Source organism: Drosophila obscura, unplaced genomic scaffold (assembly GCF_018151105.1).
Source record: "Drosophila obscura isolate BZ-5 IFL unplaced genomic scaffold, ASM1815110v1 contig_9, whole genome shotgun sequence".
Taxonomy (NCBI): domain Eukaryota; kingdom Metazoa; phylum Arthropoda; class Insecta; order Diptera; family Drosophilidae; genus Drosophila; species Drosophila obscura.
The window spans coordinates 1,176,215-1,193,013 of NW_024542883.1; the positions used below are offsets into that span (position 1 = coordinate 1,176,215).

Here is a 16,799-nt window from a genome sequence, read left to right on the forward strand (position 1 = left end):
TAAAAGTGGATGTGTGCAACGCAGAGAAGGAAACGTTTCCGACCCCATAAAGTATATATATTCTTGATCAGCATCAATAGTCGAGTCGATATAGCTATGTCCGGCTGTCTGTCCGTCTTCTTGAGCGCCTGGATCTCAGAGACTATAAGAGCTAGGGCAACCAAATTTCTTTTCCAGACTCATGTGATATCACACTGCTACAAATGTATTTCAAAATTTCGCCCCGGCCCCTTCGGCCCCCACAAAGGACGAAAATCTGTGGCAGGCACAATTTTAGAGATACGATAAAACTAAAAACGCAGTATCGTAGAGAATGCCGAATCTGAATCAGATCGGATCATAATTATAGCCAGAATGAAGAAATTAATTTTCTGTTGGTTCCCCCGCCTACTTCAGCCAGAGACCCACTATTCATAAGTAGATTCGCGTCCCCAGAAGCGGTGTGAGTTCCTTCTCGTTATAAATAATTTTTGAATAAACCAACCTTAAAATTTGATCTGAAAAATTTGGTCTGGGCAACAACAAATAGTTAATTCCTCCAAACAGCTGTGGCAGCCCGATTTGGCTATCGGTAAATCTCTGTTAAGCATAAGGCCTCTGTTAGCCTTTTCTATGAGCTGGCACTAACGCGTGGGTGTAACAGCAGAAATACAGGGAGTAATACTGTGGATTCCAGAGCGTCTTGAAATGAAAAGTATGACTTTTTGCTGAAAAGTAAACCGCAAAGTGAATGTGAAAGACCTGTCTGATAATCATGAATGCTTTGTAATAAAATGTCAAAATGTAAACAATCATGTTTACTTTTTGGATCATATTCCATATTGGGAAAGTCAATAAATATTGCGATTAACGGGGGTGTGAGAAGTACCTAAAGCACGATGTTTCCTTCTAGGTGTTAAATACATTTACTTGAATTATATGTACTTATGAGTACCGGGTTTTCTTTAAAGTAACAAAATTGACTTATGTATTTAAAGACTAATGCAAAGCGATATTAAATATGACACTTTTGTTTTTTTTTTTTTATTGGTAGCTTACCGGATAAGACTTCCAAAATACGCCGCCGAACTGCTAGGAAGCAAGATCTTCTGTTTGGGGACATTAAAATTGCACCCAAGGTAAAATGCCCTTACTATAACTAATCTCATGTACTCAAGCTATACACTTCTTTATCGCCTAGACTGGCAGAATGTCGCGATCGTACACACAAAATGATGTCATCTGTGATAATCCGCTTATACGAGTTTCAAGTACTCCAGGATATTTAAAGCTCTAGCACATACAATATAAGAGCCTTATGGAATTCTTAATAGCACTATGCAACAAAATCAAACTTTTTTAATCTGGAATTAAATTTCCTCTTTTGCTTTTTAGTTTAAGCTTTGGCTTGCCGTCTTAGTAAGCTTTAAATAAATAACACTACTCGACAAAATCGAACTTTTTTTTTCCTCAAGGATCCAAACCGACTTTTTCTGATAGATATGGGGATTTAAAATTTTTTAAAGAATTATGGTTTTTTTTCTATGGCAGAACTTTTTTTTGAAGAATTTTTGAAGTCTGGTATTTTTTTTTTTAGCTTTTTTCAGAGGTAGCGATAGTTTTTTTCACATAACTCTAATATCTTACGTCTGTTTGTAAAGAACTTTGTTATTTTGAAAAGATAATTAAAACAGCTACAAGGTAAGCCCAAACACTTGATGATTTTAGCTTACCGTCTGGGAAATATAAAGCATTGAAATGCAAAAATGATGATTTTTGTGCGGTATTTTTTACGAAATTTTGACTTTGAAAACTCAGGAAAAGTCGAAAAAAAATTATATCTTGTGTCCTCTATTTTTTTGTGTACAGGTGCGTTAATTTGGCGTCGTTTAAGGTATCGCTCATTAAAATCTATGGAGAGACTTTGGAGCTAAAATTCGTTAACCAAACCTAAAATATGGTTACCTGGATACCTATTCAGGTCAAATATTTCCTTTATATTCTCACAAGTGCAGGTCCACAAAAATTGGATCTTTCTTTCGTTGTGCCCAATCTGAGGTATGGGTACCTGTTCAGGTCAAATGTTGACCTTTATTTTTACACAAATTAGACGTTTGTCGCTTCTACCAATCATAGTCATGGATATATAACTCTGTGCCTATAATGTCTGTGCCTTAGTGTAGTTTTGACTTCCCTCAGAATACGATCGTGTGTTTACCAAAACATCTTGCAATTAATTAAAATCAATTGTCATGGATACCTCTGGCCGATCATTTGCATGTGCTTTTCCTGAGTTTTCAAAGTCAAAATTTCGTAAAAAATACCGCACAAAAATCATCATTTTTGCATTTCAATGCTTTATATTTCCCAGACGGTAAGCTGTAATCACAAAGTGTTTGGGCTTAACTTCTAGCTGTTTTAATTATCTTTTCAAAATAGCAAAGTTCTTTACAACCAGACGTAAGATACTAAAGTTATGTGAAAAAAACTATCGCTACCTCTGAAAAAAGCTAAAAAAAAAATACCAGATTTAAAAAATTCTGCAAAAAAAAGTTCTGCCATATAAAAAAAAAAAAAATATCATCAAACCATTTCTACGCCCCAAATCTTTAATTAAAAGTTGGTTTTGTTCCTTGAGGAAAAATCGTGTTGAGTAGTGTAATTTATCATTTTTCTGCGGTTTTTTTTATTCAAAGTGAAGGTAAAGAAATGTTAAAAAGCAAAATTTTGTCATATAATAAAAATTATTTCTACAATAACATTCTATAAATCCGATTTAATTAAATTTAAAATTTTTATAGACCTATAAAAGTATTTAAATACTCTAATCCCAGTGGGGCCTTTGCCAAAATCAGCTGGAAGAATTCAACATTGTAAAAATTGTATGAGCGCTTTGGATAGTTCGAACAAACGAATCTAATAGACAATTTTTAGGTCCAAAGTTGATAATTTACCAAATTCTTCACTTTTACCTGACTGCCATTGGAAGCAGACATGTAAATTTTCTCTAAAAAAAAACAAATAAAAATTAATAATTTTTAAACAATTTCGTATATTTCAAACTTTGCGTATGGATGAATTTTCTGAATTGGATTCCGTTTCCGATGCAGAAAAATACCAAGGCCGCTCAAAAACCAACGCGATCGGATGGCACTCCCCATACCTGGACAAGTACTCGAGTGACCTCAGAATGGCATCTGTCGACGCAATCGTCAAGAACTATGGAGTCAATAGAAGAACCGATCAACAAGGGCGTTTGCAGCTCTGACAACGAAAACTTCACACAGCTTCCCGCAATTCACAACAGGGTTGGCCCATACACCTTTTGCGAGCACAGCCCCATTGCACTTGGCCACGACTGTCAACCAAACTCCGGCAACTAACGAAAATGCAGCAGTAGGAGCCTCCCACAGCCAAAACCAATCCTTGCCCCCATGGAACGGGGCGACTGTAAAACCCCCAACTTTCCAGCCTGCTTTCGTGGATTGGGAAAAGGTGCCAAGGAGCGAAACCGCAACCGCAGGCAGTCCCCACAGTCCTTCCACTCTAAAGGCCAATGCCCTCCCTCAGGTCGCGACCTAGATGCAGGGACCATTACTGTTATCCTGCAGGTACTAAAAAAATCCGTGGCAGATCTCACAGCAGCAGTTGCAGGGATACTGCAAAGCTTGGACCAGCTGCGAAGCACAGAAGCACCTCTTCCCTTACACACATCCAGAGATTCACAATGATGTCGGAACTACGGATCGGACTCTGGAACGCTCGCGGCATTGCTCACAACTGCAATGAACTGGCGCTATTCTTGCGTGCTCACAATGTCGACGTGATGCAAGTCACAGAGACTCAGCTGATAGAGGGAAGGCATTACACGATGGATGGCTACGATGTATACAAAGCGGATCACCCGAGCAACACGGCCAGAGGAGGAGCTGTCTGTCGTCCTCATAAAGAGGACCAGTGCGGAGTTCGACAGCTTGCTTAGCCAGTTTGGAAGCAGGTTCATTATTGAAGGCGACTTCAATGCTAATCACAGAATCTCGGGCAGCTACATAGGAGACTGCAGAGGAGCGGCACTGCACGATGCCCTCACAAACTTCGCGGACCAAGTTCTAGCTGCGGGTAGCCCCACCTTTTACACAAGTTTTCGCCGTTCCACGCCCTCATGCCTGGACTTTTTCGTCTAAAAGTCGATCCCCAGCAAACTGCTCTCAGTCCGTGAGGAGCACGAGCTAAGCTCCGACAACTTATCACTAATCGCGAAACTAACGGCTACACTCCAGATGAATCCTGTAAAGATGAGGATACTCAAGACTGGAACAAACACTGCCCTGTTCAGAGAAATTCTGGAAGGCACCCTGGACCTAAACTCGGAGCTGAGGACCACCGAGGAAGTGGAAGGGGCCATTGACTCATTTGTGGCCAAGGTCTGCAAGGCTGCTGCAGCTGCTGGCCCACAAGGTGACCAAGACACTCCATCGACACAAAAGCGTTACGTCGAGTGAAGTAGAAGGACTACTGCTTGTAACAAAAAAAAGGCTTAGGAAAGAATTCCTTCGCACCAATGACCCCTGGCTGGATAAACTCTTTAGTAGCCAACAGGCTGAGGAAGAAGCTGGCTAAGTTAAAGTCCGAAGCCACCGACAAACTTCTATCTGAGACGACTGCAGACGTGCACTCGAACCACACGAGATAGAAGCTCATGAGCCGGTACAAACGGAAATCTACCCCTAACTTCACAGTAAGGAAAGCAGACGGCTCATGTTCGGGTTCAGCAGGAGTGCAGATTCAGACCATTCAGGACGGCTCCAAAGAGGAGAACAAGCCTAGTTGCTGATAACCTGGATGAAGTCCACCAAATTTAGATTCTGGTGGCCCCAATCACGATCTAGGAACCAAAGACGGATATCCGTTTGTTCAAAGCTAAAAAGGCCCCAGGAAAGTACAATATAAATAACAGAGTGGCAAAAGTGCTGTCACTCAGAGCGCTTTTGTACCTGTTACAAATACTGAATGCAACGCTGAGGTTGGGGCACTTCCCCAAAGCATAAAAAGCAGCGCAGGTTGTCATGCTGCATAAACCCGACAAATCCCAATTACAAGCCAATCAGCATGCTCCCCACTTTTGGGAAGCTCCTGGAGCGCTGCATTTTTGGCGGATTATTGGACAGCCCATCCGTAAATCGAGCTGTTCTTAATCACCAATTTGAGTTCAGGCTGAGGCATGGCAATCCGGAGCAGCTGCATAGGGTGGTGGAGCATATCCTGGATGGCTTCCACAAGAAGCAGTACGTCGTAGCAGCGTACCTGGACATCCAGCAACCATTCGACGGATTACTTGTGTTTTGTAGGAGGGTGGATGTTGGTCGTTCCCACAGTTCGGATTCCCAAATAAATAAAAAGGCGGGGGCGTCAACTATAATTCTGGCGTATTTGGCGTGCACAAAGCTGAGGGCTGGTTGTAGGTAGGCGCGTAGGTGTCGAGAGACTGTTCTCTCCCGCTCGGCCTACGGCTAGCGCCCGTGATGGAGCGCCGAGTGGATCGCGTCCACGCCGCGCGAGAGCGAAGGGCATGGGAGAGCGCGCGAGCTAACAGAGCGCTGTTAACCGCGCTGCTGCCCTAAACATCCTCCCCCCCCTTGCAGGACTGCAACATCACCTCCTATGGCTGCGTACAGGCCCCGGACACAATCCATCCGAAAACGGTGCTTTGGGCCACTGGAAGGCCGTCTCCTCGAGCAAGGAACCCGGGTTTGATCACCTTCTGGTAGACATCCGCTCCCAATACTAGAGAGACGGTGGCCGGGCGATGGAAATGCTCATTGGCAAGGCTGATGTCGTTGAACCTGACCCGAGTCGCCTCGCTCAAGGGTCGCAGCGGAGTGCGGACGCGTAAGCGGGGCGCCAGTTTGAGGACCACGTCCAATTGGACATCGCTGGTCCTGGCGCGGATAATGGCTGTGGCCACCTTCTCCGCTCCGATGCGCCGGATGACCCACGATGGGTCGGCGATCGGCTCGGGACACTGGAGCTGGAGACGGACCTGGAGTCACGGCTGACGACTCCGAGCGGGCTGGGCGCTGAGAGGACCACGTCTTTGGGCGTCTTGCGGGAACCCGTTGGCGGCGATCGGCTCGGTACACCGGAGCTGGAGACGGACCTGGAGTCGCGGCCGACGACTTTGAGCGGGCTGGCCGCCGGGAGGGCCCCGGCTTGGGGCTTCTTTCCGGAGAACGGGGGCGGCGATCGGCTCGGGACACCGGCGCTGGAGACGGAGCTGGCGACTCCGAGCGGGCTGGGCGCTGGGACGGTCGCATGTGGAGCAGCGTGTGATGGTCCTTGTGGCACACCTTGCACCGGCCACCACTTCGGCAATCCTTGCCAGAGTGCTGATGAGCCAGGCAGTTCCGGCAGTATTTGTTGACCAGCACGGCTCGGAGCCTCTTCGCCACGCTCAGCTTGAGGAAGCTACGGCAGTCTCGGAGTGGATGGCTTCCGGAGCAGACTCGGCAGCGGTAGGTAGCTTGTACTCGGGAGCGTCTGCTCCCTGAGGTGTGATTGACACGGGGTTGTGGAGCCATCAGGATCTGGATGCAAAATGAACTGGTTCGGAAAAAAAGAATCGGAGAAGCATTAGTAACGTGCTAGGAACAGGTGACAGGCACTTCTCTAAGTACTGTTGGAAGAACAAACGAGGGTTTTTTTGGAGGCGAAAAGAAACTTGGATGGAATAGTAGACACGGAGAGGCATTACTAAACGGGCTAGGCACAGGACGCCTTCCGTTATTGTTGTACGGAACGAGGGAGTTCCCCCGGAAGGAGAACGACTTTTGCGACCGGGCGTTTGAGCACACCGCGGGCAGTAAGAATGTCTACCACCCGAACCCTGTTATCGGCGCCGGGATACACGGACTGTACTCTTCCGAGTCGCCAGTCGTTAGAAGGCAGGTTATCTTCTTTCACGATAACCATATCGCCGATCTGAAGATTGGGCATATCCGTCTGCCACTTGTTGCGCTTGTGGAGTTCCTTGAGGTACTCATCCTTCCACCTCTGGCAGAACTGCTGGTTGAGGGCCTTCAATCGACACAAAAGCGTTACGTCGAGTGAAGTAGAAGGACTACTGCTTGTAACAAAAAAAAGGCTTAGGAAAGAATTCCTTCGCACCAATGACCCCTGGCTGGATAAACTCTTTAGTAGCCAACAGGCTGAGGAAGAAGCTGGCTAAGTTAAAGTCCGAAGCCACCGACAAACTTCTATCTGAGACGACTGCAGACGTGCACTCGAACCACACGAGATAGAAGCTCATGAGCCGGTACAAACGGAAATCTACCCCTAACTTCACAGTAAGGAAAGCAGACGGCTCATGTTCGGGTTCAGCAGGAGTGCAGATTCAGACCATTCAGGACGGCTCCAAAGAGGAGAACAAGCCTAGTTGCTGATAACCTGGATGAAGTCCACCAAATTTAGATTCTGGTGGCCCCAATCACGATCTAGGAACCAAAGACGGATATCCGTTTGTTCAAAGCTAAAAAGGCCCCAGGAAAGTACAATATAAATAACAGAGTGGCAAAAGTGCTGTCACTCAGAGCGCTTTTGTACCTGTTACAAATACTGAATGCAACGCTGAGGTTGGGGCACTTCCCAAAGCATAAAAAGCAGCGCAGGTTGTCATGCTGCATAAACCCGACAAATCCCAATTACAAGCCAATCAGCATGCTCCCCACTTTTGGGAAGCTCCTGGAGCGCTGCATTTTTGGCGGATTATTGGACAGCCCATCCGTAAATCGAGCTGTTCTTAATCACCAATTTGAGTTCAGGCTGAGGCATGGCAATCCGGAGCAGCTGCATAGGGTGGTGGAGCATATCCTGGATGGCTTCCACAAGAAGCAGTACGTCGTAGCAGCGTACCTGGACATCCAGCAACCATTCGACGGATTACTTGTGTTTTGTAGGAGGGTGGATGTTGGTCGTTCCCACAGTTCGGATTCCCAAATAAATAAAGGAAGGCGGGGCGTTCACCTATAATTCTGGCGTATTTGGCGTGCACAAAGCTGAGGGCTGGTTGTAGGTAGGCGCGTAGGTGTCGAGAGACTGTTCTCTCCCGCTCGGCCTACGGCTAGCGCCCGTGATGGAGCGCCGAGTGGATCGCGTCCACGCCGCGCGAGAGCGAAGGGCATGGGAGAGCGCGCGAGCTAACAGAGCGCTGTTAACCGCGCTGCTGCCCTAAACATCCTCCCCCCCCTTGCAGGACTGCAACATCACCTCCTATGGCTGCGTACAGGCCCCGGACACAATCCATCCGAAAACGGTGCTTTGGGCCACTGGAAGGCCGTCTCCTCGAGCAAGGAACCCGGGTTTGATCACCTTCTGGTAGACATCCGCTCCCAATACTAGAGAGACGGTGGCCGGGCGATGGAAATGCTCATTGGCAAGGCTGATGTCGTTGAACCTGACCCGAGTCGCCTCGCTCAAGGGTCGCAGCGGAGTGCGGACGCGTAAGCGGGGCGCCAGTTTGAGGACCACGTCCAATTGGACATCGCCGGTCCTGGCGCGGATAATGGCTGTGGCCACCTTCTCCGCTCCGATGCGCCGGATGACCCACGATGGGTCGGCGATCGGCTCGGGACACTGGAGCTGGAGACGGACCTGGAGTCACGGCTGACGACTCCGAGCGGGCTGGGCGCTGAGAGGACCACGTCTTTGGGCGTCTTGCGGGAACCCGTTGGCGGCGATCGGCTCGGTACACCGGAGCTGGAGACGGACCTGGAGTCGCGGCCGACGACTTTGAGCGGGCTGGCCGCGGGAGGGCCCCGGCTTGGGGCTTCTTTCCGGAGAACGGGGGCGGCGATCGGCTCGGGACACCGGCGCTGGAGACGGAGCTGGAGACGGAGCTGGCGACTCCGAGCGGGCTGGGCGCTGGGACGGTCGCATGTGGAGCAGCGTGTGATGGTCCTTGTGGCACACCTTGCACCGGCCACCACTTCGGCAATCCTTGCCAGAGTGCTGATGAGCCAGGCAGTTCCGGCAGTATTTGTTCACGAGCACGGCTCGGAGCCTCTTCGCCACGCTCAGCTTGAGGAAGCTACGGCAGTCTCGGAGTGGATGGCTTCCGGAGCAGACTCGGCAGCGGTAGGTAGCTTGTACTCGGGAGCGTCTGCTCCCTGAGGTGTGATTGACACGGGGTTGTGGAGCCATCAGGATCTGGATGCAAAATGAACTGGTTCGGAAAAAAAGAATCGGAGAAGCATTAGTAACGTGCTAGGAACAGGTGACAGGCACTTCTCTAAGTACTGTTGGAAGAACAAACGAGGGTTTTTTTGGAGGCGAAAAGAAACTTGGATGGAATAGTAGACACGGAGAGGCATTACTAAACGGGCTAGGCACAGGACGCCTTCCGTTATTGTTGTACGGAACGAGGGAGTTCCCCCGGAAGGAGAACGACTTTTGCGACCGGGCGTTTGAGCACACCGCGGGCAGTAAGAATGTCTACCACCCGAACCCTGTTATCGGCGCCGGGATACACGGACTGTACTCTTCCGAGTCGCCAGTCGTTAGAAGGCAGGTTATCTTCTTTCACGATAACCATATCGCCGATCTGAAGATTGGGCATATCCGTCTGCCACTTGTTGCGCTTGTGGAGTTCCTTGAGGTACTCATCCTTCCACCTCTGGCAGAACTGCTGGTTGAGGGCCTTCAAATGCTGCCACCGATTAATGATCGACTGGAGGTTCTCTTTAATTTCGGGCTCTGCGGTCGCCATTAACGGTCCTCCGATAAGGAAGTGCCCTGGAGTGAGGGCCAGCAACTCTGTCGGACTTTCGGACATAGGTGAGAGTGGCCTGGAATTTAGGCATGCTTCAATCTTAGCGAGCAGCGTCGAGAGCTCCTCAAAGGTATATTTCCGGGTGGACGAGGCCTTGTAGAAGAGCGTTTTAAAACTCATTACGCCGGCTTCCCAAAGGCCCCCCATATGTGGAGCTCCTGGCGGGATGAAACGCCATGCAACCCGTTGATGGCTGTATGCCTCAGTCACCGAATCCTGGAACGCCTCTAGAAAGTCCCGAGAAAGTACAGTTGCTGCTCCCACGAAAGTTTTTCCATTGTCGGAATGGATACGCTGCGGACAACCTCGTCTAGCGACGAAGCGAGCGAAAGCTGCTAGAAACTTCTCGGTGGTCAGGTCGGAAGTAGCCTCCAAGTGAATGGCCTTCGTGGCAAAACATACAAATACGCACACATAACCCTTGGTGATCAGGCACGCTCTCCCGGTATAGTTCCTTATGTCGAAAGGACCTGCATAGTCAATACCGGTATGGGTAAACGGTCTGGAGAAAGAAGTTCGGTCTGTCGGGAGATCACCCATCAGTTGGGTCTGTAGCTTCTTCTTATGGATGATGCAGACCTTGCAGGAGTTCACCACGCCCTTCATCAGGTTCCGGATTCTCGGGATCCAATATTTGCAGCGAATGAGGCGCGTCATCAGTTGATTGCCGCCATGGAGAGTGATCCTGTGCGTGAAGTGAACGAGCAGGCGAGACAGGCGGCAACTATAGGACAGGATGATTGGATGGCGCTCATCATACTTCAGATCTTGTGAAGCTGTGATCCGGCCACAGGCTCTCATGATCCCCTGTCGGTCTAGAAAGGGGTTCATATTCAAAATAGAGCTTGAACTTGGCACGGGACGTTTACCACTCAGGCAGTGAGATTCTTGGGGGAAGTCCCGGCGCTGAGCCTCTAGGATAAGAGTTCGCTCCGCTTCGTTAATTTCCCCACTAGTGAGGTGGTCCCTACATGCGAGTGGTACTTTCCGGCAACACTGAATAAAACGTAGAACATATGCCCGCACTCGAAGAGCCTTCTCAAGCTGGGAGAATCGCTCCAGGAAATCTTCGGGTGGGCTGGAAACGAGATGGACCTTCACGGCCCGCTGCTCTAGGGTTTGAACTGGAGTTTCGGCGGCTTGGGCTGGCCATTGATCACGTGGAGATTGCAACCACGCTGGTCCATGCCACCAGAGTTGGCTACCCACCAGTTCTGGTAAAGCTACGCCTCGACTGGCTAAGTCAGCGGGGTTATGTTCGGAACGAACATGAGCCCAATGACTGGTTTCGGTAGTCTGAGCTATTTTCGTCACTCGATTGGCCACAAAGGTAGTCCAATGGCAAGCGGGCTTGCTCAACCAGGCCAGTACAATAGTAGAATCGGTCCAGTAGTAGCATTGATGACTTCCCGTCGGCATGCTTGGCAGGATAGCCGTCGCCATTTCGGAAAGGAGCACTGCACCGCACAGCTCTAGTCGAGGAAGCGAAACGGTTTTCACGGGAGCGACTCGTGTTTTCGCCGACAGTAGATGCACCGTGATATGCTGGTCACACTCGACGCGCACGTAGAGCGCTGCACCGTACGCCTTTTCGGAGGCATCGCAGAAACCGTGATGTTCGATCTTTACCGATGGCTGGTAACATACCCATCTTGGAATCTTGATCTCGGGTAGTGATGCGTAACTTTGCAGAAAGTCCAGCCAGCGTTGGTACAACGAACTTGGAAGAGGTTCGTCCCATCCCAAATCTTGCAACCAGATCTCCTGCATAAAAATCTTGGACCGGACGATGAATGGGGCTAGCCACCCCGCGGGGTCAAACAGCTTCGCAATTTGGGAAAGAACTTCTCGCTTGGTGTAGGATAACTCAAGCGTGAACACGGGAGAAACAAAGAAGAACTCGTCTGACGCCGCCTTCCAGCGCACTCCGAGGGTCTTTGTCGTGCTCTCGGCATCGATTTCCAGAAAATCGGTGTGCAGGAGGTGGTCACTCGGAAGCTCGGCCAAAATCTCCTTTTGGTTGGACGTCCATTTGCGCAGTGGAAAACCTGCAGAGCTGAGGGCGGCCTGCAATTCGTGGATAGCCAGCTGAGCCTCCTTGATGGAGTCTGCCCCGGCTAGGACGTCGTCGACGTACATGAAATGCCGTACAATGTGGCTTGCCTTTGGAAATCGCGACTGGATGTCGTCGGCAAGCTGTTGCAGTACCCGGATGGCTAGAAACGGAGCGCAATTGACACCAAAGGTCACGGTTTTCAGCTCATAATCCCGAATCTCACCCTCCGGGTTTCGAAATAATATTCGCTGGAAGGGTGTGCACGTTGGATGTACCCAAATTTGGCGGTACATCTTTGTAATGTCGGCGTTGAAGACGTATCGGAAGTAGCGCCACTTCAGGATTTGGAGGGTTAAATCGGATTGGAGGACCGGACCAGCATGAAGAAGATCATTTAAGCTCGTGCCGTTCGCAGAAGGGCTGGACGCGTTGAATACCACGCGGACTTTCGTGGTAGTGCTCTCCGGCTTGATTACCGCATGGTGCGGAAGATAATAGTTGGCGGACTCGTTAGTGGACGGAACCTCTGTCATATGATCGAGATCTAAGTATTCCTGGATCACAGAGTTATACTGTTCTTGAAATGGAACGTTTCTCTTTAGCCGATTCTCATTTCGGAGAAACTGAGCTAGGGCAATGGACCTTGAATGCCCCAGGCCTGATCCACAATGATCAGGGTCACGAAACGGCAGTGTTACCACGTACTTTCCACTTGACGTTCTTGACGTGGTTCGCAGAAAATTTCTTTCGCAATAGGAGTCCGACTCTCCTGCTACCTTGATAGGTAGATCCTCCACCTCCCAAAACTTTGTGAGAAGTTTGTCCAATGGAGCATCGCGGACGTGGGAAATTTGGGTGGAGAAAGATGCAATCTGGTCTGGAACAGCACTTGGCACTGGACCGGTAAGCACCCATCCAAAGATGGTTTGCTGTCCGAGGAGGGAACCACAGATGTCGGTCTGTGAGCCGCTTAACAGTATGGACGGAAGGATGTCGGCTCCGATCAGAACGTCTATGTGTGAGCTCTCATAAAATTTAGGGTCTGCTAAAGGCAGGTTCGGCAAGTCTCGCAACGCGCTCTGCGGGATCGGATATGAAGGGAGATTGCCGGCTATGTCGGGCAGGACGTAGGCCGTGGCGTTTAACTGTACGCTCGGCGTCATCAGGGAGCGAATGGACAAATCACAGAGCTTCTTGGATTGAGCTGCTACAGTCTGATTTAGGCCTGAAACCTGGGCCTGAATAAGGCGGAATGGCAACTGGATGATATTAAAGAGACGTTCCGTAATGAACGTCGCCTCGGAGCCCGAGTCGATCAGAGCGCGGGCACGGAAATTTGTCCCCCGGTGGCAGATGTTGATTATTGCCGTACCGAGAAGCACAGCTCTTGTTCCCGAAGCAAAATAGTTCTGAACGTTGGGCGGAGCGACGGAAGAAGCGGGATCCTCCGCTGTTGTGGAAGTCAGCTCGCTGGGAGCTGGAGTCCCCCGATGCAGGAGCGTGTGGTGGCGGGCTCCACAAGTGAAGCAACTGTGGGCGCTTTGGCATTCACGGAGCTGATGACCTCTAGCGAAACAGTTCAAGCACAGCTGCCTTTTTTTAATGCAGCTGGCTCGTGCATCCACAGTCATTTGTAGGAAGTGCGGACACAGTCGGATCGGATGGTTCTCTTTGTAACAGAGATCACACGTTCTTCTCTTCGGACTCACTTGTGTCTGGAAGGAGTGAAACTTCCTTGGCACGGGACTACCATGAGACCGGAACGGATTGGAGTTGCTTCCGGAGGATTGCGGATTCAAGGAACCTTTGGACGATGGTGGGGTCGGATTGCCTTTGGAAGTGGACGGGTCGCTCTCCATGGCCTCTAGCGTCAAATAGCGCTGAGTGAGGAAGGCATCGATTTCCGTCCATGGAGGCACCTCCTTCTTGCCTGTGACGGACGCTTCCCACAAAGACCGGGTCAACTTCGGCAACTTGGAGGCACAAATAGTAACGAGGAGGCTATCCCAGTTGTCGGTGCAGACCTTGGAGTGAGCAAGGGCGGTGAGGACCCCTTGCATCGTGCTTTGAATCTCTTTTAAAGCTGGACTGGTCTCGGACTCGACGCGAGGCAAAAAGAGCAAAATATTTATCTGGTTGGTCACCAGGAGCCGATTATTTTCATAACGGTTTCGGAGGGCCGACCATGCCGACTCGAAACCATCGTTTGTGAGCGGGGACTTCTCGACTATGGCCTTCGGATCGCCACTTGTCTTCGCGGTGAGATGGTACAACTTCTCTACCGGAGACAGCCTAGAATTATTTATGTAAATTGCAGTAAATAAATCTCGAAAAGTAGGCCAACGGACGTAATCTCCTGCGAAGACCTCGATGTCGCAGGGAGGCAGTCGGCAGCCGCCCTGGTAGGTTTGCGGTGCAGACGGATGGACTGCTGTTTGGACCAGCTGAGCATTGAGGTCGGCGAGGCACTGCTCAAATACCCCATAGCACTCGCCGTACTTCTCTCGGATGTCTTCTTGGACCTTTGGGTCCTCGTCAACCATCACTGCGGAGCAAGCTTTATATTCCGCCTCGACATCCGCCCACATACTCAGTATTTGTCCTCGGCGAACCTCGGAAAGAGATGCGGATGGAGCGGAAGTGATGCGCGCTTCCAAATGAGCCAGCCGGCCAATGGCGGCGGCTAATTTTGCTCGTGCAGTAGTGGTGGCGGGTTGAGCCATTGTGATGGAAGGTCTCGAGCTGACGGGACTATTACCGAAGGAGCTGGTTGGATCGCCTTGGATCCGAGCTGGCACCTTGAGAGTGACGGGAGACGGGAAGAGAACCGACTTGGTCCTCGCAGCTGGGCTGCTACTGGCTGCTCTGGGAGTGACTGGCGACTTGATCTTTTGAGTGGGGGTAGTTCCTGAGGCGGAAGAGGTGCGTAGCCGACGTGGAGATGTCGCAGCCAAGAACCCTTTGCTGTCCTTGTCTCCCGTTGGCATACTACTCGCACACGCAGAGGTTGGATGCGAAGTCGGATGCGGAATCCGCGGATTGGCGAAAGAACAGAAAAAAAAAAACTAATCCTGGGCTGGGCACCACACGAGAAGGCACTAAATCCCTTCAACACACAAAAAGGAACCCACTGCTGGAGGAATGGAAAGGAAAGAGCCTCGCGCGATGTTGGACAACAATTTTTAATACCAACTCGAATTATTTGTGGCCGCTCTGGATCGAGGTTCCCAAACAATGAGTGGATCAAATTGATACACGCCGAGGAGAGGAACGGTCACACTGGCTGTGGCAATATTTGAAAAAAAAAATATTGTTAGTGCGGCTTTCCTCCGTTTACCCTTTTGACGGACCCTTGCAGTGGGCAACTAATCTTCCTTATCTAGTGCGGATGGATTGTGGACGGAATTGGTCGATTTCTTGCTCCCCTTGTTATACCGTGGAGGTGGTAGGGCCGATAGGATACACGAGCACGAGGATCGGAGCCAAGAAATTAACTGCTACTGGTGTGGCAGAGACTATCGGAAGGAATATGCAAAAAAAAAATAATAATTCCTTATACAGTCGTCTGTTAGTGGAAGCGGAACAAACGTGGGACTATGTATTTTGGGTAATTCGGCAGCTTGAATTTATTTCTTGTCTTCAATTTGGTGTTTGTGATACCGATAGTTTTTCATAAATTTTGTCATCTCTAATTTCCCACGGACATACAATTCGACAATTGGCACCAAAAAAATGCGAAATCGCGGCGGAAATGCGCTGTGCCTGGGTGGAGGATAATTTGTTACGGAATTGGAGATAATATCACGTATTGTGGCGACCAAAGTTATTGCTGGAACGCGTAAACTGCTCGGAATCGCAGATTTTTATTGTTAAATGTATGTGGATATGAGCGGAATGTATGTGTGGGACGCGGTATTTAAATACGGAGTGTGGTATTTTTGTATGTGCGTTATGTTATTTTTATATACATATGTATGGCTCCATCGATATAGATATAGATCGATCTATTGCAGCCAACTATGGAAATAATATGTGTATATAGATGTCGGAATAAAAACAATTAATAATTGTTGAGTGGGTTTTTAATATGTTAGCACTTGGATGTATGTATGTATGTGTATGTATTTATGGATGTATATATATATATTGGTATGTTATTTTGGAGATGCGGAGCCGCTCTTGTGAATTGGAATGCACATATGTTTTAGTGAACTGGGGTGCAGTTGGATTTTGTCGAATATATTTAATTTTTCACAAATCATGCCCAGACAAAACGAAATGGAAGAACGACCGTAGCACTGGTAGTTGGAGGCGACGGAACGGAGAACGGCCGGAATCGCCGATAATATGGCGTTGGCGAAAGAGAAGGAAGCACAGAGAAGGATAGCACTGTATGCACAGATATGTATATAAGAATATATATACATATATCGCGGAACTCGGACGTGGTGGGGAATAAATCAAAAAACGCACTAGGAAGCGATTTGGGAAGACGAAATCGTACTTATCTTCGGAACGTAGCGATGTAATCCACCGATGCTTGCAGGTTGGACTCCTCCTTATAGGGAAGGCGAAGATCCGGCTCGAAGGACCAATGTTTTGTAGGAGGGTGGATGTTGGTCGTTCCCACAGTTCGGATTCCCAAATAAATAAAAAGGCGGGGGCGTCAACTATAATTCTGGTGTATTTGGCGTGCACAAAGCTGAGGGCTGGTTGTAGGTAGGCGCGTAGGTGTCGAGAGACTGTTCTCTCCCGCTCGGCCTACGGCTAGCGCCCGTGATGGAGCGCCGAGTGGATCGCGTCCACGCCGCGCGAGAGCGAAGGGCATGGGAGAGCGCGCGAGCTAACAGAGCGCTGTTAACCGCGCTGCTGCCCTAAACAAAGATAAAACCCCTGATAAACCCCCAGCTGGTCCAGATTATTGGAAGCTTCCAAAAGGAC

At 49.4% G+C, this 16,799-nt stretch overlaps 1 protein-coding gene and 1 pseudogene across 5 annotated transcripts in view; one reads left to right on the forward strand and one right to left on the reverse strand.

The window, feature by feature from the left end:
- Positions 1-1,457, forward strand: part of LOC111078934 (kinesin-like protein KIF21A) — a 49,275-nt gene extending 47,818 nt beyond the window's left edge. For 3 of the 5 annotated variants that reach the window (XM_041596039.1, XM_041596040.1, XM_041596041.1), the window contains 2 exons: positions 1,034-1,118; positions 1,181-1,457. In XM_041596039.1, coding sequence (XP_041451973.1) covers positions 1,034-1,118; positions 1,181-1,276 — 181 coding nt within the window. In that variant the 3' untranslated portion in view covers positions 1,277-1,457. The remainder of the gene's footprint in view (positions 1-1,033; positions 1,119-1,180) is intronic. The other 2 variants (XM_041596038.1, XM_041596043.1) reach the window with 2 other exon arrangements.
- A 7,974-nt stretch (positions 1,458-9,431) lies between these two features.
- Positions 9,432-14,845, reverse strand: LOC121405341 (annotated as a pseudogene).
- Positions 14,846-16,799: the final 1,954 nt, after the last annotated feature.